This window comes from Carcharodon carcharias, chromosome 31, assembly GCF_017639515.1.
Source record: "Carcharodon carcharias isolate sCarCar2 chromosome 31, sCarCar2.pri, whole genome shotgun sequence".
Taxonomy (NCBI): Eukaryota; Metazoa; Chordata; class Chondrichthyes; order Lamniformes; family Lamnidae; genus Carcharodon; species Carcharodon carcharias.
The window spans coordinates 27,519,413-27,544,940 of record NC_054497.1 but is presented as its reverse complement, the minus strand read 5'-3'; the positions used below and the strand labels follow the sequence as shown (position 1 = coordinate 27,544,940).

The 25,528-nt window shown below is 43.7% G+C and overlaps 1 protein-coding gene across 3 annotated transcripts in view; it reads left to right on the top strand.

The window, feature by feature from the left end:
- Nucleotides 1-24,761, top strand: part of LOC121271551 (histone acetyltransferase p300-like) — a 114,842-nt gene extending 90,081 nt beyond the window's left edge. For all 3 annotated transcript variants that reach the window (XM_041177550.1, XM_041177549.1, XM_041177551.1), the window contains 7 exons: nucleotides 2,238-2,384; nucleotides 3,240-3,353; nucleotides 3,887-4,052; nucleotides 16,050-16,217; nucleotides 19,113-19,274; nucleotides 20,673-20,954; nucleotides 21,673-24,761. In XM_041177550.1, coding sequence (XP_041033484.1) covers nucleotides 2,238-2,384; nucleotides 3,240-3,353; nucleotides 3,887-4,052; nucleotides 16,050-16,217; nucleotides 19,113-19,274; nucleotides 20,673-20,954; nucleotides 21,673-23,889 — 3,256 coding nt within the window. In that variant the 3' untranslated portion in view covers nucleotides 23,890-24,761. The remainder of the gene's footprint in view (nucleotides 1-2,237; nucleotides 2,385-3,239; nucleotides 3,354-3,886; nucleotides 4,053-16,049; nucleotides 16,218-19,112; nucleotides 19,275-20,672; nucleotides 20,955-21,672) is intronic.
- Nucleotides 24,762-25,528: the final 767 nt, after the last annotated feature.

The window sequence follows — 25,528 nt, the reverse complement described above, 5'->3', positions numbered from 1 at the left end:
TAGTTAGATTCTCTTTTGTTGGACTTGGTCATTGTGTGGTACTTGTCTCACTGATGTTTGAACTTGCCATGGTATTGGGAAGCTGTTTAACTGTGCAGTCATTGCAGCTGAGCATGGTCCCATCCATGTGTGCCTTACTGGAAGGAATAGGTGGTTAAATAGGACACAAGGTGCAACCAGTCTTGCTCAGCCTGAGACAGTGGCACAGGGAAGTGTATGAGTATTGTGACAGGACAAAGAACTTGACTTTGACCTCATGTTTTTAGAGGATAGAATATGGGAGGCTAGCCAACAGTGCGTTAGAATAGTCAAACCTAGAAGTAACAAAAGCATGAGTGAGGGTTTCAGCAGTGGCAGAGATAGGTGAAGTTGGGCAGTGTTGCGGATGTGGATATAGAGGCAGTCACTGATGGCATGGACATGTGGTCGGCAACTTATCAAGGTTGCAAATAGCCTGGTGTAATCTTAGAAATTGACAGGGAGTGGGATGAAGTGGGTGGCTCTGGAACTGAAGATACTGGCTTCAGCCTTCCCATATTTAATTGGAAAAAAAACTTTGCTCATCCAGTATGGGATGTTGGACAAGCAGTCTAATAACTTAGAAATGGTGGTGAGGTAGAGCTGGGCGTTAGCATACACTTGAAAAGTAATGGCATGTTTTCAGATGTCGCTGAAGCATATAGAAGGGGCCAAGTATAGATCTTTGGGGGACACTAGTAATAATGACGTGGAAGCAGGAAGAGAAGCCATTGCAACTCACCAAGGCTTCTTCGACAGCACCTTCCAGGCCCGTGACCTCTACCACCTAGAAGGACAAGGGCAGCAGTATGCATGAGAACACCACCTGCAAGTTCCCCTCCAAGTCATACACCATCCTAACCTGGAAATATATTGCAGTTCCTTCACTATCGCTGGTTCAAAAATCTGGTATTCCCTAGCAGCACTGTGGGCGTATCTACACCACATGGACTGCAGCAGTTCAAGAAGGCAGCACACTGCCACCTTCTCAATAAGGGATGGGCAGCAGATAATGCTGGCCTAGCCAGTGACATCCACATCCAATGAAAGAATTTTTTAAAAAGTAATTCTCTGGCTATGGTTATATCCCACAGTTTATGGCTTATTCCACAGCAATTCAAACTTGGGAGTGAGAAGGTAGAGGCATAATGATTGATTGGGGTAGGGATTAACAGATCCGCAGGGGAGAAATAGAATGCATTTGACTGAGTGATTGATTTATAGGATGGTGGGGAGAGCTTGAGTAACTGGAAGGGAGACACAAAAGTAATGGGTTTGGTCCAGTGCAACAGCCAAAATGTATACATGATTTTGGGTTACAAGATTGATATAAAAATGTGTTGGGACTTTACAATGCATTTTAGTTTGCTTGTTTTACTCTAGCTGGATAAATAACTGAGAAATGATACTGCCATATAGATTTGGAAGACTTTAATGGTTATGTGTGAATCTGCAATAGAATTCTTTGAATCCAAATACATCCCTAAATTACACACAATCCACAGAACGCGAGGTAAACACGAACTATAGCTGATTTATAACATGACTATTGTACTTTGTCAGGTTGGTTGTGACTGAAAGCAACTTTTATTTCTGAAGTTATTTGCCATCTCATAGATCAGGAGTATTCACTTATCAGAACCCTGATAAGTGAAAAATTGTTGGATTTTCTTCAAAAAAAAAAACTTATTCAAGTACATGGATTTTTTTTGTTTGCTGTTTAATTAGACTTCACCAGTCTGTCCTTTTAGTAATACATGTGTGCCAGTGATATTTTCAGAACAAACACAAAAATACCTGGAAAAACTCAACAGGTCTGACAGCACCTGCGGAGAGGAGCACAGTTAACGTTTCAAGTCCCTATGACTCTTTAATAGACTTTCAGAATATTGAAAGATTTAATATCTAAAGATAATGTACTTAGATTATCTGTGTGTGTCTTACCCAACTTCTACCACGGTTTTCAGTTGTCACTGGGAACTGTAGTGTCTAATGTAGGTTCTGAATGACATCCACATGCAAAGTTTGGGAACAGCGCAACGATAGTACAGTATGTTCTGCCTTTTGGTGGACTTGGAAGTGTATCTTGCAAATTGGTTTAACATTTACAAATGTGATATTTAAATGTAGTTAAATTCACTTTGTTATAAGATGTATTCCATTGTCAGAAACCTGAGAATTCCATCAAATCATTAGTTACTCAATGTATTTCCTTATAGGTTTGTTGATAATGGAGAAATGGCAGAGTCGTTTCCTTATCGAACAAAAGCTTTATTTGCCTTTGAAGAGATTGATGGTGTGGATGTGTGTTTCTTCGGCATGCATGTGCAGGAGTACGGTTCTGATTGTCCTCCGCCCAATCAAAGGTGAGCCCATTGATTCACTAGTTATGATACTCAGGTAATAACCCAATATACAGTGGATACTTTGTATGGTGGAAAGTGACTTGTCGGTCAGACCCCTTCTAATGTATTGGGGAAAGTGCAAGTCTTGACAGACATCAAGAATTTAAGTTAGTGAGGAAAGGTTAAGAAATTTGAGCTTGTTTAGTTTGGAGAAAAAAACCTGTAAGTTTATGACTAAATTTTCTAAGATTTTTAAACGAATTGACAAATTGATGCAGTCAAGTTTTTGGTAATAGCAAAGGAAGCATAGGTTCAAAAATTAGTAGATTGGTTAGATGGGGCAAGTCAAATAAATGTGTGGACTAAATTACAGTGGGAGACCATTGAGGCAAAGGGTGCTAATGGGTTCAAGAGAAAATTGGCTAGGTTTCTGAAAAGAGGAGTAATGAGGCAATGGGTGTGGGTGATCTATGAAAAAGAGATGGACATACTTTTGAGTTTTTCTCGTGTTCTTAAAATAATTTCTGCCTTTTTATTCCCAGTCGCTCTATATAGTTAAGTATTGATACCTTTTTTCAGAGAAGCAAGAATATTTTGGGCGTTCAGAATACAGGTGCATGTTTGACTGGTTGACAGACCGAATCATCATATTTCCATTGTCTGTACCTAGTCTGCAATTTACTTTTTGAATGAATGCTGTTTTCTTGCTTGCTGTGGTTACAGGTTTGTTTTGGACTTAAACTGGGGTCTGTTACGTTATGTTCATGGCTTTGAATGTCAAAAAGTTGAGCTATGAATCCCAGCAAGGAAGGTTGCTATAACTTTAAAATTGTATGTTTTTTGCTGCTTTTGACAATTATTCATTTTCCTTTGTAGACGTGTATACATATCATACCTCGACAGCGTACATTTCTTCCGCCCTCGTTGTCTGAGAACATCCGTCTATCATGAAATCCTGATTGGATATTTAGAATATGTAAGGAAATTAGGGTAAGTGCCATTTGGGAAGGCTGCTCTGATCAGTGCACTAAAATCTTCCTCCAAAACTCTCCTTTTGTAGCATCAGGTGCATTCTTCAAATCCAAGCACGGCTTATCTTGCATCTTAATTATTTTCACTATGCTGTACCTGATTTTTGTTTTGAGAGTTCATGTTTATTGGCAGCTTATTTAATGAGCGAGAACCATACAAAGAAAATGATGCATAAATATGCTATTTTGTGTTGAGATAGGAAGGTTTTGACAGCGTATATAAATACAGCTAATGTTTTTTCCTTCTTGACTCAGTATCTGATGGGTCAATTTTAAAGAATAAAATTGGGCACCTCATGGTTGATTTCTTGAAAGAGGGAGTGACCAGGAGTCCAATTTCTAAAATAGTTGAAAGAACACCTTTGGAAGCTTTTGAACTGACTTCTGTTAGCAAAGTTTCCATCTTATGATCTCAGCCTGTATTTTTGTATGCATCTGCACAAAAGGCTCTAAGTTGGCTTTGTACTACCTATATTTTAATTTCCACTCCAGATATACAGCAGGGCATATTTGGGCTTGTCCACCAAGTGAAGGTGATGATTACATTTTTCACTGCCATCCGCTGGACCAGAAAATCCCCAAGCCCAAAAGGCTACAGGAGTGGTACAAGAAGATGTTGGACAAGGCAGTTTCGGAGCGAATAATCCATGATTATAAGGTATTGTGCACGGCTTCACTTTTATCATACTAAGATCCGATGTCTCATTGAAATGCATTCCAATTCTAACTGCAGCTTGCATTTATAAAGGAACCCTCTCAAGTAGAAAAATATCCCATGGCTCTGCAGAGTCATAGGGAAAGAAAATGGATTCTAAACCAATGAAGATGTTGTAGGAGGGGTGGACAACGACTTAGTCAAAAAAGTGGATCTTAACCGAAGAGCGAGGTAGATGTTTTTAGGGAGGGAATTCCATATATTGAAGCTTTGATGGTTGATAGCAATATCATTAATACTGGTGTGCAGGAAATTGGGAGGTGCATAAGATACCAGAATCAAAGGACAGGATAGTTCCAAGGGTATTGTGCTGGAGGGAAAATAGGGAGGGGTGAACCCAAAGATGGACTTGGACATGCAGGTGAGAATTCTGAAAGTGAGGTGTTAAAGGAACTAGGCCTCCTTTTAGATAAGCAAGGGTGAGATGAAAGAAGCTGGACTTAGTGCAGGATAGGATACAAGCTGCAGAGTTTTGGTTAAATTAAAGTTTACAGAAGATAATGATTTGAAGGCTGGCCCTGAGAGCAGTGGGGTAGATGAACCCAGGTGACAAAGACATGGATGAGGGTTTCATCAGCTAAGCTGCGTAGAGGCAAAAGTGGGTGATGTTATAGATGTGACAGTATCCAGTCTATAAATGGAGTCAGAAGCTTAGCATAGGGTAGAATGGGACACAAGTTGTGAACAACCTGGCCCAGTCTTAGACTGTGTCCTGAGAGGGAAGAGGCGTAAGTGATGAGCACATGCAGTTAGTGGTGTGCCGGAAATGCAGTCTGATAACTCGAGGCAGTGGAAGAGTTGAGAGAGGTAGAGCTGGGTGTCATCCCTGTGTGTTTGAAATATGACCCCATGTCTGCAAATGATGTTACTAAAAGGCAGATAAAGAAGGAACCAAGGATAAATTTTTGGGAAATCAGGTGAAACAGAGAAACCATTGATTACAATGGTTTGAGTACAATTAGACAGGTAAGAGTGGAACCAGGCGGACAATGGAGGAGGATGGTGTAGTCAATTGTGGCAAAAACTGTAGAAAGGTCCAGGAGGGAGAATGTACTCAAGGTAACAGGCACAGAGAAAGCTAATGATTTTGCGAAGGATACCTTCAATGAAATAGAGATTCAAACACAACTTAGAGGAAAGATAGGTATAGACCTCAGGCAACAGCCAGGATGGAAAACAAGGAAGGTTTTTCTGGGGGTAATTATATCAAAGGTGCAAAGAAGAGAATGATTGAGAAAATCAACAGTTGCTGATGTAGTAAAACTAGAACAACACATCTATATGAATCACATAATGTCATGAATTTGTCTTACTTGAAACTAGCACCCAGTGCACACTAGGATAGATGTGATGTGATGGTCCATGCTGAAAGTTCTTTCATGATTTGTTAACAAAATTGTATTTTCAGTCCAGTTCTGTCACTCTTGTGAAAATAGTTGTCATGGTGAAGTAGCTCTCTTCAATTACATACTGTTAAAAATTCCACAAAATTCACTAATTTAAAACATTTCTTCACAACAGCTAGGTAAAAATAGGTGGAATCGATGGTGTTGAAACCAAACCAACAGGCCAGTGTTCAAAGAGTATCAGTATCTTTACAATGCAGGAGGAAGCCATTCGGCCCATCAAGCCTGCACTGGCTGTCTGAAAGAGCATTCTACCTAGCCCCACTCCACCTTATCCCCGTAACTTTGCACATTCTTTCTTTTCAAGTAGCAGTCCAATTACTTTTTAAATACTTCGATTGACCTTGCCTCCACCACCCTCTCAGGAAGTTCGTTCTGGACTCCAACCACCCTCTGGGTGAAAAAACTTTTCCTCGCATCACTTTTACTTCTTTTGCCAATTATTTTGAATCTGCGCCCTCTAGTTTTTATTGCTGTCTTGAGTGGAAACAGTTTCTCACTACCCTGTCCATACCCATCAGGATCTTGAATAAAAGCAAAAAACTGTGGATGCTGGAAATCCAAAACAAAAACAGAAATACCTGGAAAAACTCAGCAGGTCTGGCAGCATCGGCGGAGGAGAGCACAATTGACGTTTCGAGTCCTCATGACCCTTCAACAGAACTAAGTAAAAAATAGGAAAGGGCTGAAATATAAGCTGGTTTGGGGGTGGTGGTGGTGGGGGTGGGGGGGTGCGGTTGTTGGGACAAGCAGCCAGTAATAGGTGGAGATAACCAAAAGATGTCACAGACAAAAGAACAAAGAGGTGTTGAAGGTGGTGATATTATTTAAAGGAATGTGCTAATTAGGAGTAGAGAGCAAGACAGACAAGGTACAGATAGCTCTAGTGGGGATGGGCGAATACTAAAATGTAGAGATAAACAATGGATGGAAATACATTTAAAAATAATGGAAAAGGGTGGGAAAAGAAAAATCTATATAAATTATTGGAAAAAACAAAAAGGAAGGGGAAGAAAGGGGATGGGGATGGAGGAGAGAGTTCAGGACCTAAAATTGTTGAACTCAGTATTCAGTCCAGAAGGCTGTAAAGTGCCTAGTCGGAAGATGAGATGCTGTTCCTCCAGTTTGCGTTGAGCTTCACTGGAACAACGGATCTTGAATACCTCCATCAAGTCTCCTCTCGACTTTCTTTTCTCCAAGGAAAATGGTCCCAACCTCTCCAATCTATCCTCATAGCTACAGTTCTTTATCCCTGGAATCATTCATGTGAATCTCCTCTGGACTCTCTACAACGCCTTCACACTTTTCTTCAAGTATGGCGCCAGAACTGGACGCAGCGCTCCAGATGAGGCCTAACTAATGTCTTGTATAAGTTCAACATGACCTCCTGACTCTAGTAATCAATACCCTATTAATAAAGCTTAAGAAACGATGTGCTTTACTTACTGCTCTCTCAATATGCCCTGCAATCTTCAGTTACTTATTACATATGCACCAAGGTCCCTTTTTTCCTGCACCTGCTTTAGCATTTCTCCCTTTATTTTATACTGTCTCACCATATCCTTACTGCTAAAATGAATTACCTCACACTTCTCTGCATTGAACTTCGTCTGCCATCTGTCTTCCCAATCCACCAACATGTCTGTGTCCTTTGGAAGTTCAGGACTGTCCCCATCACAGTTGATAACGTTTCCAATCTTCGTATCATCTTCAAATTTTGAAATCGTGCCCTGAACACCTCCGCTTAGGTCATTAATTATATATCAGGAAGAGCAAGGATCCTAATACTGACATTAAAAACAAAAAACTGCGGATGCTGGAAATCCAAAACAAAAACAGAATTACCTGGAAAAACTCAACAGGTCTGGCAGCATCGGCGGAGAAGAAAAGAGTTGATGTTTTGAGTCCTCATGATCCTTCAACAGAACATTCTGTTGAAGGGTCATGAGGACTCGAAATGTCAACTCTTTTCTTCTCCGCTGATGCTGCCAGACCTGCTGAGTTTTTCCAGGTAATTCTGTTTTTGTTTTGATCCTAATACTGACCCCTGGAGAACTCCATTACAAACCCTCCTCCAAACTGTAAAACAACCATTTATCACTATTCTGTTTTCTGTCACTCAACCAATTTCTTATCCAAGTGCCTACTTTCCCTTTTATTCCATGAGCTAGAATTTCGCTCACAGGTCTGTTGTGTGGCACTATATCAACTGCCTTTTGAAAATCCATATACACCACATCAAGTGTGTTGCCCTTACCAGCCTTCTCTCACCTCAAAAAAACATGATTTTCTCAATGTATCAATGCTGGCTTTCCTTAATCATCCTGCACTTGTCTAAGTGACTCTTGATTTTGTCCTGAACTATCGTTTCCAGAAGTTTCCCCACCACTGAAGTCAAACTGACTGGTATGTAATTGCTGTCCTTATCCCTGTGTCCCTTTTTGAACAAGGGTGTAACATTCACAGTCCTTTGGCCTCCTTTGTCTAAGGAAGACATGAAGATTATCACTAGTGCCTCTGTAATTTCCAATCTCGCTTCCCTCTACCCTTGGATGCATCTCATCCTTTTTATTCATTCACAGGATATGGGTTTTACTGGTTGGGCCAGCACTTATTGGCCAGCACTTATTACCCATCCCTAGTTCCCCTTGAGAAGGTGGTAGTGACCTGCCTTCTTGAACTGCTGCAGTCCATGTGGTGTAGGTACACCTACAGTGCTGTTCGGAAGGGAGTTCCAGGATATGACCCAGCGACAGTGAAGGAATGGCAATATATTTCCAGGTCAAGATGGTGAGTGACTTGGTGAGGAACTTCCAGGTGGTGGTGTTCCCATCTGTTTGCTGCCCTTGTCCTTCTAGATAGTAGTGGTCATGGGTTTGGAAGGTGTGCTGTCTAAGGAACATTGGTGAATGCCTGCAGTGCATCTTGTAGGTGTGCACACTGCTGCTACTGTTCATCGGTGATGGAGGGAGTGAATGTTTGTGGATGTGGTGCCAATCAAATGGGCTGCTTTGTCCTGAATGGTGTCAAGCTTCTTGTTGTTGGAGCTGTACAGGCAAGTGGGGAGTATTCTATCACACTCCTGACTTGTGTCTTGTGGACAGGCTTTGGGAAGTCAGAAGGTGAGTTAGTTGTCACACAATTCCTAGCCTCTGACCTGCTCTTGTAGCCACAGTATTTATATGGCTAGTCCAGTTTAGTTTCTGGTCAGTGGTAACCCCCAGGATGTTGATAGTGGTCGGTGGGGGGGGTTCAGTGATGGTAATGCCATTGAACATCAATGGGCGATGATTGGATTCTCTCTTGTTGGAGATGGTCATTGCCGGACACTTGTGTGGCGCCAGTGTTACTTGCCACTTGTCAGCCTAAGCCTGGATATTGTTCAGGCCTTACTGCATTTGGACGTGGACTGCTTCAGTATCTGAGGAGTTGCAAATGCTGCTGAACGTTGTGCAATCATTAGCGAACATCCCCACTTCTGATCTTATGATGGAAGGAAGGTTATTAATGAAGCAACTGAAGACAGTTGGGCCTAGGACACTACCGTGAAGAAGTCCTGCAGCGATGTCCTAGAGCTGAGATGACTGACCTCCAACAACCATAACTGCCTTCCTTTGTGCTAGGTATGACTCCAACCAGCCGAGAGTTTTCCCCCTGATTCCCATTGACTCCAGTTTTGCTAGGGCTCCTTGATGCCACACTCTGTCAAATGCTGCCTTGATGTCAAAGGCAGTCACTGTCACCTCACCTCGGGAGTTCAGCTCTATTGTCCATGTTTGAAGCGAGGCTGTAATGAGGTCAGGAGCTGAGTGGCTCTGGCAGAACCCAAACTGGGCGTCAGTGAGCAGACTGTTGCTAAGCAAGTGCCGCTTGATCCCATTGTTGATGACCCCTATCATTACTTCACTGATGATGGAGAGTAGGCTGATGGGGCGGTAATTGGCCGGTTGGATTTGTCCTGCCTTTTGTGTACAGGACATACCTGTATCCGCAGTTTTCCACATAACCAGGTGGATGCCAGTGTTGTAGCTGTACTGGAACAGCTTGGCTAGGGGCGCAGCAAGTTCTGGAGCACAAGTCTTCAGTATTATTGCCGGAATGTTGTCAGGATAACCTTTGCAGTATCCAGTGCCTTCAGCCATTTCTTGATATCACGTGGAGCGAATCGAATTGGCTGAAGACTGGCATGTGTGATGCTGGGGACCTCTGGAGGAGGCCGAGATGGATCATCCACTCATCACTTCTGGCTGAAGATTGTAGCAAATGCTTCAGCCTTATCTTTTGCACTGATGTGCTGGGCTCCCCCATTATTGAGGATGGGGATATTTGTGGAGCCTCCTCCTCCAGTGAGTTGTTTAATTGTCCACCATCTGATCCATTGGTTGTGGGACGCTTAGCCCTGTCTATCACTTGTTGCTTATGCTGTTTGGCACACAAGTAGTCCTGTGTTACAGCTTCATCAGGTTGACACCTCATTTTTAGGTATGTCTGGAGCTGCTCCTGGCATGCCCTCCTGCACTCTTCATTAAACCAGGATTGATCCCCTGGCTTAATGATAATGGTAGACTGGGGGATATGCAGGCCCATGAGGTTATAGATTGTGTTCGAGTACAATTCTGATGCTGCTGATGGCCCACAGTGCCTCATGGATGCCCAGTCTTGAGTTGCTGGATCTGTTCAAAATTTATCCCGTTTAGCACAGTGATCAAGCCACACAACACAGTGGAGTGTATCATCGTTGTGAAGGCGGAACTTCATCTCCACCATGACTGTGCAGTGGTCACTCATGGACAGATGCATCTGCGGCAGGCAGGTTGGTGAGGATGAGGTCAAGTATGTTTTTCCCTCTTGTTGGTTCTCTCACCACCTGCTGCAGACCCAGTTTAGCAGCTATGTCATTTAAGACACAGCCGACTCAGTCAGTAGTGGTGTTACCGAGCCACCCTTGGTAATGGACATTGAAGTCCCCCATCCAGTGTACATTTTGCACCCTTGCCACCCTCAGTGTTTCCTCCAGGAGCACCAATTCATCAACTGAGGGAGGGTGGCACATGGTAATGAGCAGGAGGTTTCCATGCCCATTTTTGACCTGATGCTGTGAGATTTCATGGGGTCCGGAGTCGATGCTGAGGACTCCCAAGGCAACTCCCTCCCCACTGTATACCACTGTGCCGTCACCTCTGCCTGTGGGACAGGACATACCCAGGGATGGTGATGGTGGTGTCTGGGACATTATCTGTAAGGTATGATTCTGTGAGGATGGCTATGTCAGGCTGTTGCTTGACTAGTCTGTGAGTCAGCTCTCCCAATTTTGGCAGTAGCCCCCAGTTGTTAGTAAGGAGGACTTTGCAAGGTCGACAGGGCTGAGATTGCCATTGTCACTTCTGGTGCCAAGGTGGATGCTGGGTGGTCCGTCCAGTTTTGTTCCTTTTTTTGTGACTTTGTAGTGGTTTGTTACAACTGAGTGGCTTGTTAGGCCATTTGAGGGCATTTAAGAGTCAACCACATTGCTGTGGGTCTGGAGTCACATGTAGGCCAGACCACGTAAGGACGACAGATTTCCTTCCCTAAAGGACATTGGGACAGTCCTGGTACCTTATCTATTTTCAGTAAAGGTAGCCTCCTCCTCTCACTTCGGCCTGGGTTGCATCTTCTCCCTTTGTAAAGATGGATACAAAATGCTCCTCTTTAACACCTCTGCTATTTCTCCTGCCTCCAAGTGCAAATTCCTTTGTTTTAAACCCCAATCAGCCCTACTCTTTCTTTTCCACCCTTTTATTATTTATATGCTTATAGAAAACCATACTTGCCACAAGCCTAGCCAAGCTGTTCCAGTGCAGCTCCAACACTGGCATCTACCCAGTTATGTGGAAAATTGCCCAGATGTGTCCAGTACACAAAAAGCAGAATAAATCCAACCCAGTTATTTACCACCTCATCAATCTACTTACGATCATGAGTAAAGTGATGGAAGGGGTCATCAGCAGTGCGATCAGGCAGCAATAACCTGCTCACTGACGCTCAGTTTGGGTTCTGCCAGGGCCTGTAAGCTCCTGACCTCATTACAACCTTGGATCAAACGTGGACAAAAGAGTTGAATTCCAGAGTGAGACTGATTGCCTTTGACATCAAGGCAGCATTTGACTGAGTGTGGCATCAAGGAACCTTAGCAAAACTGGAGTCAATGAGAATTGGGGAAAACTCACTGCTGGTTGGAGTGACACCTAGCTCAAAGGAAGATGGTTGTGGTTATTGGAGGTCAATCATCTCAGTTCCAGGGGATCATTGCAGCAGTTCCTAGTAGTATCCTAGGCCCAACCATCTTCAGCTGCTTCATCAATGACCTTCCTTCCATCAGAACGTCAGAAGTTGGGGAGCTCGCTGATGATTGTACAATGTTCAGCACTATTCGTGATTCCTCAGACACTGAAGCAGTCTGTGTCCAAATGCAGCAAGGCCTGGACAATATCCAGACTTGGGCTGACAAGTGTCAAGTAACATTTGTGCCACACAAGTGCCAGGCAATGACCATCTCCAGCAAGGGAGAATCTAACCATCACCTCTTGACATTCAATGGCATTACCATCACTGAATCCCCCACTATCAACATCCTGGGGGTTACCATTTACCAGAAACTGAACTGGACTAGCCATATAAATACTGCGGCTTCAAGAGCAGGTCAGAGGCTAGGAATCCTGCGGCGAGTAACTCGCCTCCTGACTCCCTGAAGCCTATCCCACTATCTACATGGCACAACTCAGGAGTGTGATGGAATACTCTCCACTTGCCTGGATGAGTGCAGCTCTAACAACACTTGATGCTTAACATCATCCAGGACAAAGCAGGCTGATTGATTGGCACTTCATCCACAAACATTCACCCCCTCCACCACTGACGCACAGTGGCAGCAGTGTGTACCATCTACAAGATGCACTGCAGGAATTCACCAAACCTCCTTAGACAGCACCTTCCAAACCCACAACCACTACTACCAAGAAGGACAAGGGCAGCAGATACATGGGGAACACTACCACCTGGAAACTCCCCTCCATGCCACTCACCATCCTGACTTGGAAATATATCGCCGTTTCTTCAGTATTGCTGAGTCAAAATCCTGGAACTTCCTACCTAACAACTATGGGTGTACTTACACCACATGGACTGCAATGGTTCAAGAAGGCAGCTCACTACCACCTTCTCAAGGGCATTTAGGGGTGGGCAATAAATGCTGGCCTAGCCAGTGACCCCTCACATTCCATAAATGAATAAAAATTTGTATTTTCTACCTGACATCTGTCGTACACGCACTTCTTTCTTTTCATCTTCATCTCTCTCGTCACCCAGGGCAGTCTGGATTTATTTTTTTCGAGCTTTCCCCTTCAAGGGAATGTACCTTGACGTTGCTTGCAATATGTTTTCTTTTAAGTTGGCCCATTGTTCATCCACCATCTTTTCTGCCAGCATTTGATTCCAACTCACTCGACTCCGATGCATTCTCATCCCATTGAAGTTGACTTTCCCCAATTAATTTCCCTGCCCTGGATTGTTCTTTGTCTTTTTCCATGGGCAGCCTAAACCTTATGATACAATGGTCACTGTCCCCTAAATGCTCTTCCACTGATATTTGAACCACCTGGGCCAACTCATTCCCCAGAACCAGGTCTTACTGTGCCCAACCGCTTGTTGGACTGGAAATGTACTGCCGCAGAAAGTTGGCTCGAACGCATTCCAAGAACTCTTGGCTCTCTTGTTCCTTTGCGCTATTCCTATCCCAGTCTATATTTTGGATAATTGAACCCCAATTTTATGATTATTCCATAATACTTGCACTGCTCTTTAATTTCTTTGCAAAGTTGTTTCTCTACATCCCTTCCACTAGTTGGTGGTCTATATACTATACCAATCAATGTTATTGTACCTTTTTCATCCCTTACCTCTAGCCAGAGAGATTACGCCCTTGATCCCTCTCGAACATTCTTGATCTCTGGCATTGTAATGTCATCTGTAATCAATATTGCCACCGCACCCCCCCACCCCACCCCACCCCACCCCCCCCCCCGGCCACATTTTTCTTCCTTTCCTGGTTCTTCTAAAGACCTTGTATCCAGGAATATTTAACACCAAGTCCTGCCCTTCTTTGAGCCAGGTCTCCGTTATAGCAATAAAATTATAATTCCATTTGTCAACCTGTGTCTGTAGTTCACCAGCCTTATTAGCTACACTCTGCTCATTCACATACGTGCACAGATACCATGATTTAGGCTTTTCTAATTTCCTCCTTGTTCTGACCACATCTAATAACTTACTACTGCCTACTCTAATTCTATCAAACTCTCCAAGCATTCCATTTACTTTGATACTACTCTGATATATGCTCCTTATCAGTTAATACTTCCCACTGCCAGTTTTTCTCTTTTCCACTGAGTTTCCCTTCAGGTTCCCATCCCCTTTCCAATCTAGTTTAAATCCACAACAGCACTAGCAAACCTTCCCAGAAGGACATCAGTCCCAGTCCTGTTGAGGCATAGCCTGTCCTCCTTGTACAGGTCCAACCTGCCCCAGAACTGGTCCCAATGCCTCAAAAATCTAAAGCCCTCCCTCCTACTCCGTTTCTCCAGCCATGTGTTGGACTAGGTGGAATGCTCTTTCAGAGAGCGAGTACAGACTTGATGGGCCGAATGGCCTTCTGCACTGTAAAGATACTGTGATACTCAATCTTCCTATCCCCATGCTCACATGGCATATCCTAAGATTACTGCTTTTGAGGTCTGCCTTTTTAATTCCCTTCCCTAGAATCTGCTTTTCAGGACCTCATCCCTTTTCCTACCTATGTCATTAGTCCTAATGTGGACCACAACCTCTGGCTGTTCACCCTCCCCCAAAACAATGCCCTGCAGCCACTCTGTGCCATCCTTGATTCTGGCACCAGGGAGGCAGCATACCATTCTGGAGTCACCTCTACGACCACAGAAACGCCTGTCGTCTGCTCCCCTAACTATGGAATCCACTACCACTATGGCACTGCTGCTCTTCCTCCTACCCTTCTGTGTTGCCTGTGGTGCCACAAACTTGGATCTTGCTACAATCCTCAGAGGAACCATCCTGCTCACCAAAATGGAAAAACAGTTAGAGAACCTGGTAGCCTCAGAATTCCTGCAGTTATCTGCCTTTTTCTCTTAGATACTCACCCATTCCCTCCCTGCCTGTGTACTTCTTAGCTGTGGTGTGACCCCTCTCTAAATGTGCTATCCACGTAAACCTCAGCCTTGTGGATGCACCATAGTGACTCCAGCTATCATCAAGTTCCGCAACCTGGAGCTCAAATTTCTGCAGCTAGTGGCATTTCCTGCAGATGTAATCATCGAGAGCACTTTGTGCCTGCACAACTTTCCCAAATCTTGCAGGGTGTCATGCCACTGGCTGAATAGCACTGACATACCTTAAACTTTATATAAAGTGTTTACTACAATATGGTATATAATAACTCACCAATTGTCTCCTCTGTGCTGTGTACGGAAAGGCCTATACTTAGCAACCAATCAATTTACAGGACTCTTGTGATGTCACTTTTACATTTTACCTGTAAACTCCTGGCTCGCTTCTCTCTGCTGCCATATGGACTCTTAATGACATACAATCAGCTTCTTACCCTGTAGCGAAGTAAGAGGAGGCTGAGGGAAGGTAGAAAAAGAAAGGAGCACCTCTTTCCCCTCTTCACCAAACTCCCTCACTCACCAAACTCCAACTTAAGCACTCAAATGCACCCAAAGCAGCACTCCTGTGCAGTGCAGGCCACTGTTGGTTTTATACTTCACATGTCTCTGCCTCCCCCACCATCAACACCATCACTCTGATTGTCAGCCTTGTATAAGTGGTAGCACTCTCATTTTGGAGTCAGCTTGTTATGGGTTCAAGCCCTACATCTGAGTTGGAGGTACCATGTTTGGATAAGGCCCTCTGGAGTGGAGGAGGAGAGGGGCAGGGGGGAGAGGTACGCAGAGCTTCTCTCAGATTAAATTTGAAACATGCCATGTGGGAATGACAGTAGATTACTCGCCTACTACACTCAGTAGGTCAGCTCATCACCATTTTGTAGGACTGAACTACATCTTTGTAATGTTTTAACTAATGTCAAATGCCAACAATGTGTCCTCTCATTTTTTTATAGGTGGCCTTTTCATTGTGCACTGACCCCTTACATTTTTTTGCGCAACTTAGAGGGAACCTTGCCATTGTTAATCATTGAGTTATAACCTTTAACACAGTTTATGGTTAAATGGCAAAGCAATGGCAGGAGTTTTTTTTTGTTTGAAACTGTTTGTAGCTGAAGATACTTTGCATAAAATGAATGTTGTTCCTAGATTTAAATTTGTCTTATGATGTTTTAAAAATTGAACAATTTCAAAATGTCTGTGGGATTAAGGTACTGTTTACTAGATGTTTTTATTCTTATACACGTTACAGAATAGCTAGCAATCTTATTGAGCAATATACTGAATGATAGTTGCATTCGTAATGTGCTTCTCCTTTGCAGGATATATTTAAGCAGGCAACAGAGGATAGGTTGACCAGTGCAAAGGAGTTACCGTATTTTGAAGGTGACTTCTGGCCGAATGTGTTGGAAGAAAGCATCAAAGAGCTGGAACAGGAAGAAGAGGAACGCAAGAGGGAGGAAAACAACACATCTAGTGAGAGTACTGATGTAAGTCACCAGATATGGCCATATATTGGGGTTGTATCCAACTGTCAAAACAGATGCACAAGATGAAGGGACCCCTATGTGCCATGTGCGAATTCTAAAAATTGTTTTAACTTTTATAAATCAGACCATATTCACCTGTCCTGACATCAACATCTGTCTGCCAATTAGTACACTAGGGTTAAAAGAGTCAGCCCACAGAATAATCGCTGAAAATGGTGAATTCACTCAGGAGTTTTCTGTTTTCCTGTTCACTTGCTGAGAGAAGTGTTGAACTTCTGCCATGTTGGACTTGTCTTTTCTCTACGTGCTAGCTTTTCTTTCTTTAACTGGACCTAAATAATTTGTACTTGTTATTCCGTAACTTACAAAATGTAACAGATATTCTTCATTGTTTCCTTTTTTGTGTTAAGTGAGCTGTAAAGTATAGCTACACACACACTAACAGGTACCTTTAAGGTGGTTTGATTTATTCCTTCTACATCTCCAGCATGGATCCACTTCTCTCGTACACTGCTGGCTTGTGTTGCACTGGTTCCAGCTTTTAAAATTCTGTATGATGCCTGTTTGAAGAAGAATGTTGTATTCATTCTCCTAAATCCTGTAATTACAGTGCCGAGATGAAGCTTAAAACGTCATTGAATTCATCCATAAGTCAGTAGTTTATAAAAGAAAATTCAACACTCTATGGCCATTGAAAAACACAACTCCCCCTCTGTAGTTTCATTCATTTTTTTATACTTGAGCACTGTGTATGGATCTATTCCTCTAGATGTCAATCTTCTAAATGCTGGGCACTCTATAGTTTTGGTACTCACTTATTGCATATGATACTGGAAATTATGTTGAGGTAGACTTGAAATCACGGGAAAGATATATGGTCCAATAAGCCTGCCCAATACTACTTTAAAAGCCACTAATTTTGCCAAGAATTTTTTTGAACCTAAAGTTATGACTTGCTATCTGTATGTATCTTAAATTGTGAGACAAAAGATTGTGCTGATGTTGGAGATGTTGGGGCCCGGATAGTTGCATGGGGTTGAGTTAGCAGCCAGGAAACTTGGAAATGCCAGGCAGGAACTCATTAGAACTATTTTACTCCACTTCCTGTCTGGCAACCACCCAGATCAAGATGCTGACAGCTGTCGGTTGGGTAAGCAAGCCGTGCAAGGCAGCAGTTGGGATTGGTCCCAAGCAATCAAAGTTGCGGGGAAGGACATGATGGAGCTACTTGGTGGGAGCGAGGGATCACAGTACCTTTGCTTGAGGGACTGGTGAAGCATTCTTGCTCCTCTTGACCCACAAGCACTGCTGGATCTGGCAGCTCCTTCTACCCCTCTGCTGGGTCTCCCAACCCATGCCTGTTAAATTTAAATAAATGATTGCCAAAATTTGAGTGAGAACAAACTCATGAGCACATTAAAATCACTGACCCCCTCCTCTCAGAGAGGTTTACTTGGCTGAAATCTGCTGTAGTTAAACCTGAAGTGGGCATGTTCAGAGCTGGTTGAGATTGAGTTTCACATTTTTCCCAATTTAAACCTCCCCCACTCTCCCACCCATTATGAGTGGAGGTGTAAATGGTACTCTCTTACCTCTCTTAAACTAAGCTTGCACTGGACACTTGAATACTGAGAAAGGATGCTTTGAGCACCGTAAGCCTGAATTCACTACATTGTACTGTATCATTACTGATATGGCTCATTTTTCAGTGAAGAACACCTCCAGATCTCAACAATTATCTACCGAACTGATAATTTTCTGATGATTTCTGAGTTTGGATGTATTAAAGTAAAATAAGAGGAGCTTGTATGAAAATGTTTAAATTGTAATATTTCTTGGAACAAAGAACTTCAGTCACAGTAGCATGAAACGAAATGCTTGGGCCGTGCCCTCCCTTGTGTTCTGAATGTGAAAGTAACATGTTTATTCGCTAAAGCCTAACTAATTGTGATGATTCTTTTTCCTATGATGTTTTCAAGAGTGGAGGTGTCACCATGTAAAGGTGCAGCAAAAATAGTTGAATTGCCCCTCCTTTTTTTAAAAAAAAGCAAGCACTTGCTGCATTCTGCTCCCCTCCCCCACAATGTTCTTTAAAACCAGCCCTAGTAACAGCTGTTAGCAATTCATGGCATACCTTTCAAATGTACTGATTTAACCAGGATTTCCTGAATTTAACAACATTACTTGGAAAGCAGAAATGGATTTGCAGGACCCAAGCTGGCAGAACCAGCTGATTTGCCACCTGATTAGATAATTGCACTCCTGTCCTGAACACTCTTTAGAATCGTAGAGGCCTACAGCACAGAAAAATGCCCTCCGGCCCATCGAATCTGCGCCGGTCAAACAAGTACCTAACTATTCTAATCCCATTTTCCAGCACTAGGCCCATAGCCTTGTATGCCATGGCATCGCAAGTGCACAACCAAATACTACTTAAATGTTATGAGGGTTTCTGCCTCTACCACCCTTTCAGGCAGTGAGTTCCAGATTGCCACCACCCTCTGGGTGAAAAAATTTTCCCTCATCCCCTCTGAACCTCCCGCCCCTTAAATCTGTGGTTATTGATCCCTCCACCAAGGGGAAAAGTTCCTTCCTGTCTACCCTAGCTACACCTCAATCATGTGCCCTCTCAATCTCCTTTGCTCCAGGGAAAATAACCCCAGTCTATCCAATCTGTCCTCATAACTAAAACTCTCCAGCCCAGGCAGCATCCTGGTAAATCTCCTCTGCACTCTCTCTAGTGCAATCACATCCTTCCTATAATGCGGATTCCAGAACTGCACGCAGGTTTAGAGACAGTGATCATAGTGAAATTGAATTTAATGTAACTTTTCAGGAATACGATACATACTTGAATTTTTGCTGTAACTGCTAAATTTACACTGATCTTTTCAGGGAAAGAAGGGAGACAGCAAAAACGCAAAGAAAAAGAATAACAAGAAAACAAGCAAGAATAAGAGCAGCCTGAGCCGAGGTAACAAGAAGAAACCAGGGATGCCCAATGTGTCCAACGACCTCTCGCAGAAACTTTATGCCACCATGGAAAAACACAAGGAGGTACAATTCTCTCTCTAGTCTGTTCTGGGTAATTACTGATTTTTTTTCCCCTCCGCCCCTCGATTTATGCATGTCTGCCTGTATCAAATTCAGATAAACCTGCTGCTGTTTGGTTTCTGCAGATACTGCTCTGAAATCAGCCATTACGCAAAGCATCAAGTCATTCCCACCCTTTCTTCTTCCCCATCCCTTAGATTCACTAAATATCTAACCATGGCAGCACAAAGTCAACTGAGAAATTGTGGGCAAATATGTATTCCACTGCAGACCTGAGGCTGTAGCATGTGCTGCATTTTTGCGCTTTCTCATTCCTCCAAATATTAATTTGTAATATCTTTGAATGTTTCGTCATAAAATAAATCTAAAGTTTATTGAAGTCTTATTGAAGCAGGATTTAATGGGTAGATGCTCCATCTGGTGCGGTACTAAGCCATACGGATAAGGGAAGATCAGCTTTGATCTCCGATCTTGTGCTACGTTAGCTGATCTCAGCTAGGGCAGTGGTGCAGGTACTGTCCCCAGTTCCCAGGATTTTCACTTCTGATGGTTGATGTGTACTTTTTGTTGCTTGGTGAGGGCAGGCATGATGGTGATGCCCTCAGCAATTGAATACTTGGCTGCCATTCATTGTTCAGGCTGGCACATAATGAATAGCCTTGAGCAAGTGCTGCCTGGACATTTAGAATTGTACCTTGTGATTTGTCACTGCCTGGACAGTTGGGAGAAGATCAAGGCAGGGAAGAATGAATTGGAGATCCCCTTTTATTGATTCTCAACAACAGGCCCATCACACAGCTTCTGTTATTGCCTTTGAGATAATGAGCACCTTTGTGGTTAAATTGCTGATGCATTTTTCAGGCAATTTAATCTTTATGCTATAGTTCTGTTGCATTTTTTTGTAAAATGTTGCACTCTGCATTAGGCATCAGTTTTTTTTTAAGTATCTGCAAGTGAAATATGAAGGACTCAGTGAAATAATAGAAGCAATATCTGAAGAATGGTAAAATTAGTCACTTGCCTGGGAAAGTTTAAAGATTGCATCTGGTAGCTACCAGTAATACCAAAATACACTTTTGGATAAATTTAGGACCGTTCTCTGGCTGTTCTCTGGCTTTTTTTTAGGTGAACAACAGTTGGAATGGGTTGCTAACAAAATGGTGTTTTGGGATAAGACTTTGGGCTGCTAATAATTAGCTGGATGGGAAGTCAATATGGTAGTTATTCTGTATGGACCAGTAGAGTTCTATTAATCAGTTACCATCACAAGATGGATTCAGAAGAAATTAGGAAATTAGAATTTGTATATAGGCATGATAGAGAAATTCTCAAATTTAAAAAAAAACTTGTGAATTGTATTTCATTTCATTGAATTTTAATCGTTTGAATCTTGTTTTGCAGGTGTTTTTCGTGATCCGGCTGATTGCAGGTCCTAACTCAAACTCACTGCCAACCATCCTAGATCCTGACCCACTCATCGCGTGTGACCTGATGGATGGACGTGATGCCTTTCTCACACTGGCAAGGGACAAACACATGGAATTCTCATCACTGAGACGAGCCAAGTGGTCAACCATGTGCATGCTGGTAGAACTTCACAATCAGGGCCAGGATCGCTTTGTATATACATGCAATGAGTGCAAGCACCATGTGGAGACCAGGTGGCACTGCACTGTCTGTGAGGTGCGTGCTAGTCTTAGTTTGTTATTCCAGAGCAATACAAAGTATAAAATAATGTGCTAAAGCATTCTGCATTCAAATATGAAGGACTCTTAGTACAAGCATGTTTGTTGTAGGTGTTAGGGTTATGGCAGGATCTATGAACACCTCATTTACTTAATTGTATTGCCTGGTTGGTTAATACAGTATAGACCAGGAATTGAACTTATACTGGTTGGTCTGTTTGGCTCAGTTGGCTTTGCATTTACCAACTTGAGCCATTCAGGAGCACAAAAACTACAGGGGCAGACCACTCTGTCCTGCCATCTGCTGGAACATGGCTGATCTATACCTTGGCTCCATATTCCTTGATAACGTTATCTAATTACCTGTCACTCTTAGTATGCAGAACCACTTGCTGATTTCACTCCTAAATGGCCTAACTCTTTTTAAGATTTCCACAGGAAATAGCTTCTCATAATCTCCACTGTGGAATCATTTTAAACACCTTACTTAGATTACCATACAACCTTCTACTGTCAAAGGAATACAAACCAAATTTATGCAACCTGCCTTTCTGATTTTAACCCTTTGAAGCCCTATTGTATACATTTGTAAAGTGTTCAGATTATATTTTAAGAATGAATTGCTAAATGTGCTAAAATAGCAACTTTGCTAAGTGGCTGTTAACATCTAGGAAAGTGTTGGGGAACTAATTTTTTTCTGAATCTGTTTTCCCTAGGATTATGACCTCTGTGTCAACTGCTTTAACACTAAGGGACATGAGCACAAGATGGAGAAACTAGGCCTTGGTCTGGATGATGAGAGTAACGCACAAGGGTCAGAAGCCAGCACTGGAGACTCGAGGCGCCTCAGCATCCAGCGCTGCATTCAGTCACTGGTCCATGCCTGCCAGTGTCGCAATGCCAACTGTTCTCTGCCATCCTGCCAGAAGATGAAGCGGGTAGTCCAGCACACCAAGGGGTGTAAACGCAAGACCAACGGTGGATGCCCAATATGCAAGCAGCTTATTGCGCTTTGTTGCTACCATGCTAAGCACTGCCAAGAAACCAAGTGTCCTGTGCCGTTCTGTCTCAACATCAAGCACAAGCTTCGACAACAACAGCTACAGCACCGTCTCCAACAAGCCCAGATGCTTCGCAGGAGGATGGCCACAATGCAGCGGGGTGGAGTAGGACAACAAAGTCTGCCTTCTCCAAGTGGCACTGCGCCCACTACTCCAACAGGGCAACAGCCAAGCACCCCGCAGACTCCTCAACCTCAACCCCCAGCTCAACCACAGCCGCAGCCCCAGCCCCAGCCCCAACCACCACCACCAACCAACATGCCTTCCTACAGCAATATGGCAAGAAGTCAACCACAAGCCTCTATACCGCAAGGCAAGCCAACCGGACAGGTGGTATCTGCTGCCCAAGCTGCACCTCCTGCTCAACCGCCGCCACCACCAGCTGCAGTGGAAATAGCCATGCAGATTCAAAGAGCAGCCGATGCCCAGCGACTGATGGCACAGCAGCAATCTTTCCAGCGGCCCGGAGTAATGAATCCTCATATATCACCCATGAATCAAATGCCCGGAATGAACATGAACCCACAGCAATCACAGAGAGGGCCCACTCACACGGAGCAGGGAATGGGACCAGCCAGCATACAGCAGGCACAATGGGGACAAGCTGGAATGGCCCAGACCCAGCAACATCCACAGGGAATGCAAAGACCAGTCATGCAGATGAGTCAGCAAGCCCTGCAAATTAACATGCAACCCCAACCACCACCACCCATGTGCCAAGTTACATCAGGAGTGCCTCAACCCAACAGAGGTGCCATTCCCCAAGGAGCCCTACAGGACTTACTGCGGACACTCAGGTCTCCGAGTTCCCCTATGCAGCAGCAGCAAGTGCTCGCTATTCTCCGCTCCAACCCCCAACTCATGGCTGCTTTCATCAAGCAGAGGGCAGCCAGGTACCAAGGAGGCCAGGCTCAGCCAGGTATGCAGAGACAGCCTGGAATGCAACCACAGCCAGGAATGCAGTCTCAGCCAGGTCTTCAGGGGCAGCAGGGCATGCATGGCAACCCAGGCATGCAGAACATGAGCCCCATGCAGCCTGGAGTTCAACGGCCCAACATGCCTCAGCAGCAGCAGCAGCAGCAACAAAGCATGGGCGGGATAAATGCACCAGGACAGCCCATGAACTTTAGGGAACTTTTGATGCAACGCCAGCTCCTCCAACAGCAGAAACAGCAGCAACAGCAGCAGCAGCAGCCGAACCCTAGCATGGGTGCTGGAATGGCTAACCAGTTTCAGCAGCCTCCAGGATCTGGTTATCCCATGCAACAGCAGCAGCAGCAACAGAGGATGCAGCATCATATGCCCATGCAGCAGGGAACCATGGGTCAAGTGGGACAACCGATGGGGCAGATGAGCCAGCTTCCACCAGCAGCAATGGGGGCAGAGGGAAGTTCCAGTCTCCAGGCTCTCCATCAGCGAATTCTCCAGCAGCAGCAGATGGGTTCTCCTGCCCAGTCCAACTCCATGAGTCCACAGCAACACATGCTCCCTAGCCAGGCCCAGTCACCTCACCTCCAGGGCCAGCACCCATCCTCCCTCAGCAACCAGGTGAGGTCCCCGCAGCCTGTGCCTTCACCGCGCCCACAATCCCAGCCACCTCATTCCAGCCCGTCACCCAGGATGCAGCCTCAACCGTCTCCACATCACGTCTCGCCACAGACTAACTCCCCACATCCGGGAATGGTAGCTGCCCAGGGAAACCCCATGGATCAAGGACACTTTGCTGCTCCGGACCAGAGTGCAATGCTTTCTCAACTTGCTAACCCTGGAATGGCAGGCTTACATGGTGCCCCCAGTGACCTTGGCTTGGGTTCTGACAACCCGGACTTAACAGGCACAAACATTAATCACAATACACTAGACATCTTGTAGCATTTTGGGAGCAAATTCTCATTTTTCGTCTTTACTTAGGGTTTTTTGTACTGAAAAACAATTTTGAAATTTCTAGGGAAGACTACTTCCCCAGAATTCATTGAACTGCAATTTATTGAGAAAATAAACTGAGGGATGATATTATACAAAGAATATATTTTTTGTTATGACTGGTGAACAGCCAGTCCCTTTTTTTTTTTCGTTTTCCTGTTCTGTTGTTTCAATTGCAGATAGCCCATACCAACATTTTTTAAGAGGAGAGTTGAATTCATATTTTTATTTTCTAACTTCAAAGAATCTTGTAAGCATTTGTTCATTAACGCAAAGCATTTCACAGAAGAGAAAAAAACAGCCTGTGCTACAGTATACATCCGTTTTTTTGACAGCAAAGGATTACGATACCTCCTTGTGTATCCCCTTCTTCCCTTAATTTTTTTCCACTTCTATACAAGAGTTTGAGCAGAAATTTCAAAGTATTAATAATTTGTACAGGTAGAATGAGAGACTATTGCACAAACTGGCAGCTGCCAAAACGTCCTGCGGATGTAGAATATTGTGGGGTTTTTTTTTCAATTTAATGGTGAACATTTTGCTTTTTATTTTATTTTTTGGTGCGACTATCGAAGGATTCTTTAAAGAGACTGCGTGGCTGATTTTATTGAACACATCCCTTGGTTTTTCCTCTTTCAGACTTCTGTGTAAAACTTGAAAAATGGGCAAACAGAAAAAAGAAAAAAACCTATCCAGAAACGTGTAAATCATGCAATTTATTGATAATTACTTATAAATATGAACTTTGGATCACTGTATAGACTGCTACAATTGATTTTTTTCTTATTTACCATATTGTTGAATAAACTGTGTGCAACAGCGACACTGCCTGTTTTTAATGGATGCTCTCTGCATATTTTGGTGCTTGACAGGAGAAAGCAAAATAAAATTGGATTTCCTTCTGGTGGTCAGGTTTTGCAGATTACTCGCTATGTAGCTGTGCTGGTGGGAAGCGAGCATTTTTTTGGGGCGGTGACCTGTGAAAGAGGGCTGAGGGCAGGAGATGCTGCTTAAAATAGTTATCTCTACACAGTAGCAATTTGACACGGAGCCACTTGAGGTATTAACGCAGAAAGCTTGGTCAGAAAGGTTTTTTGGTCAGAAAGGTTTTAAGGAGCATATTAAAGGAAGGACAGTCCAAGAGGGTTAGGGAGGAAATTCCAAAGTTGTAGGCCCTTGGTAGCTTGGTACCAGTGATGGAGCAATTTAAAATCAGGGATGCTCAAGTGGCCAAACTGGGAAGAGCACAGATACCTCAGAGCATTGTAGGGCTGGAGGAGATTACAGAATACATGGTGAGGCTATGGAAGGATAGGAAAACAAGGTTGAGAATCTTAAAATTAAGATTGCTTACCTGGGTGCCAGTGTACGTCAGTGAGCACAGGGCTGGTAGATAAACAAGTCTTGGTGCCAATCAAGACACAGGCAGTAGTTTAAGATGTTTATGGAGGGTAGAATATGAGAGGCCAGCCCAGGAATGTGTTGGAGTGGTCAGGTTTAGAGGTGACAAAGTCATAAACGAGTGTTTCAGTAGCAAAGCCAGGCAACGTTACAGAAGGGCATTCTTTGTGATGGTGTGGGTATGTGG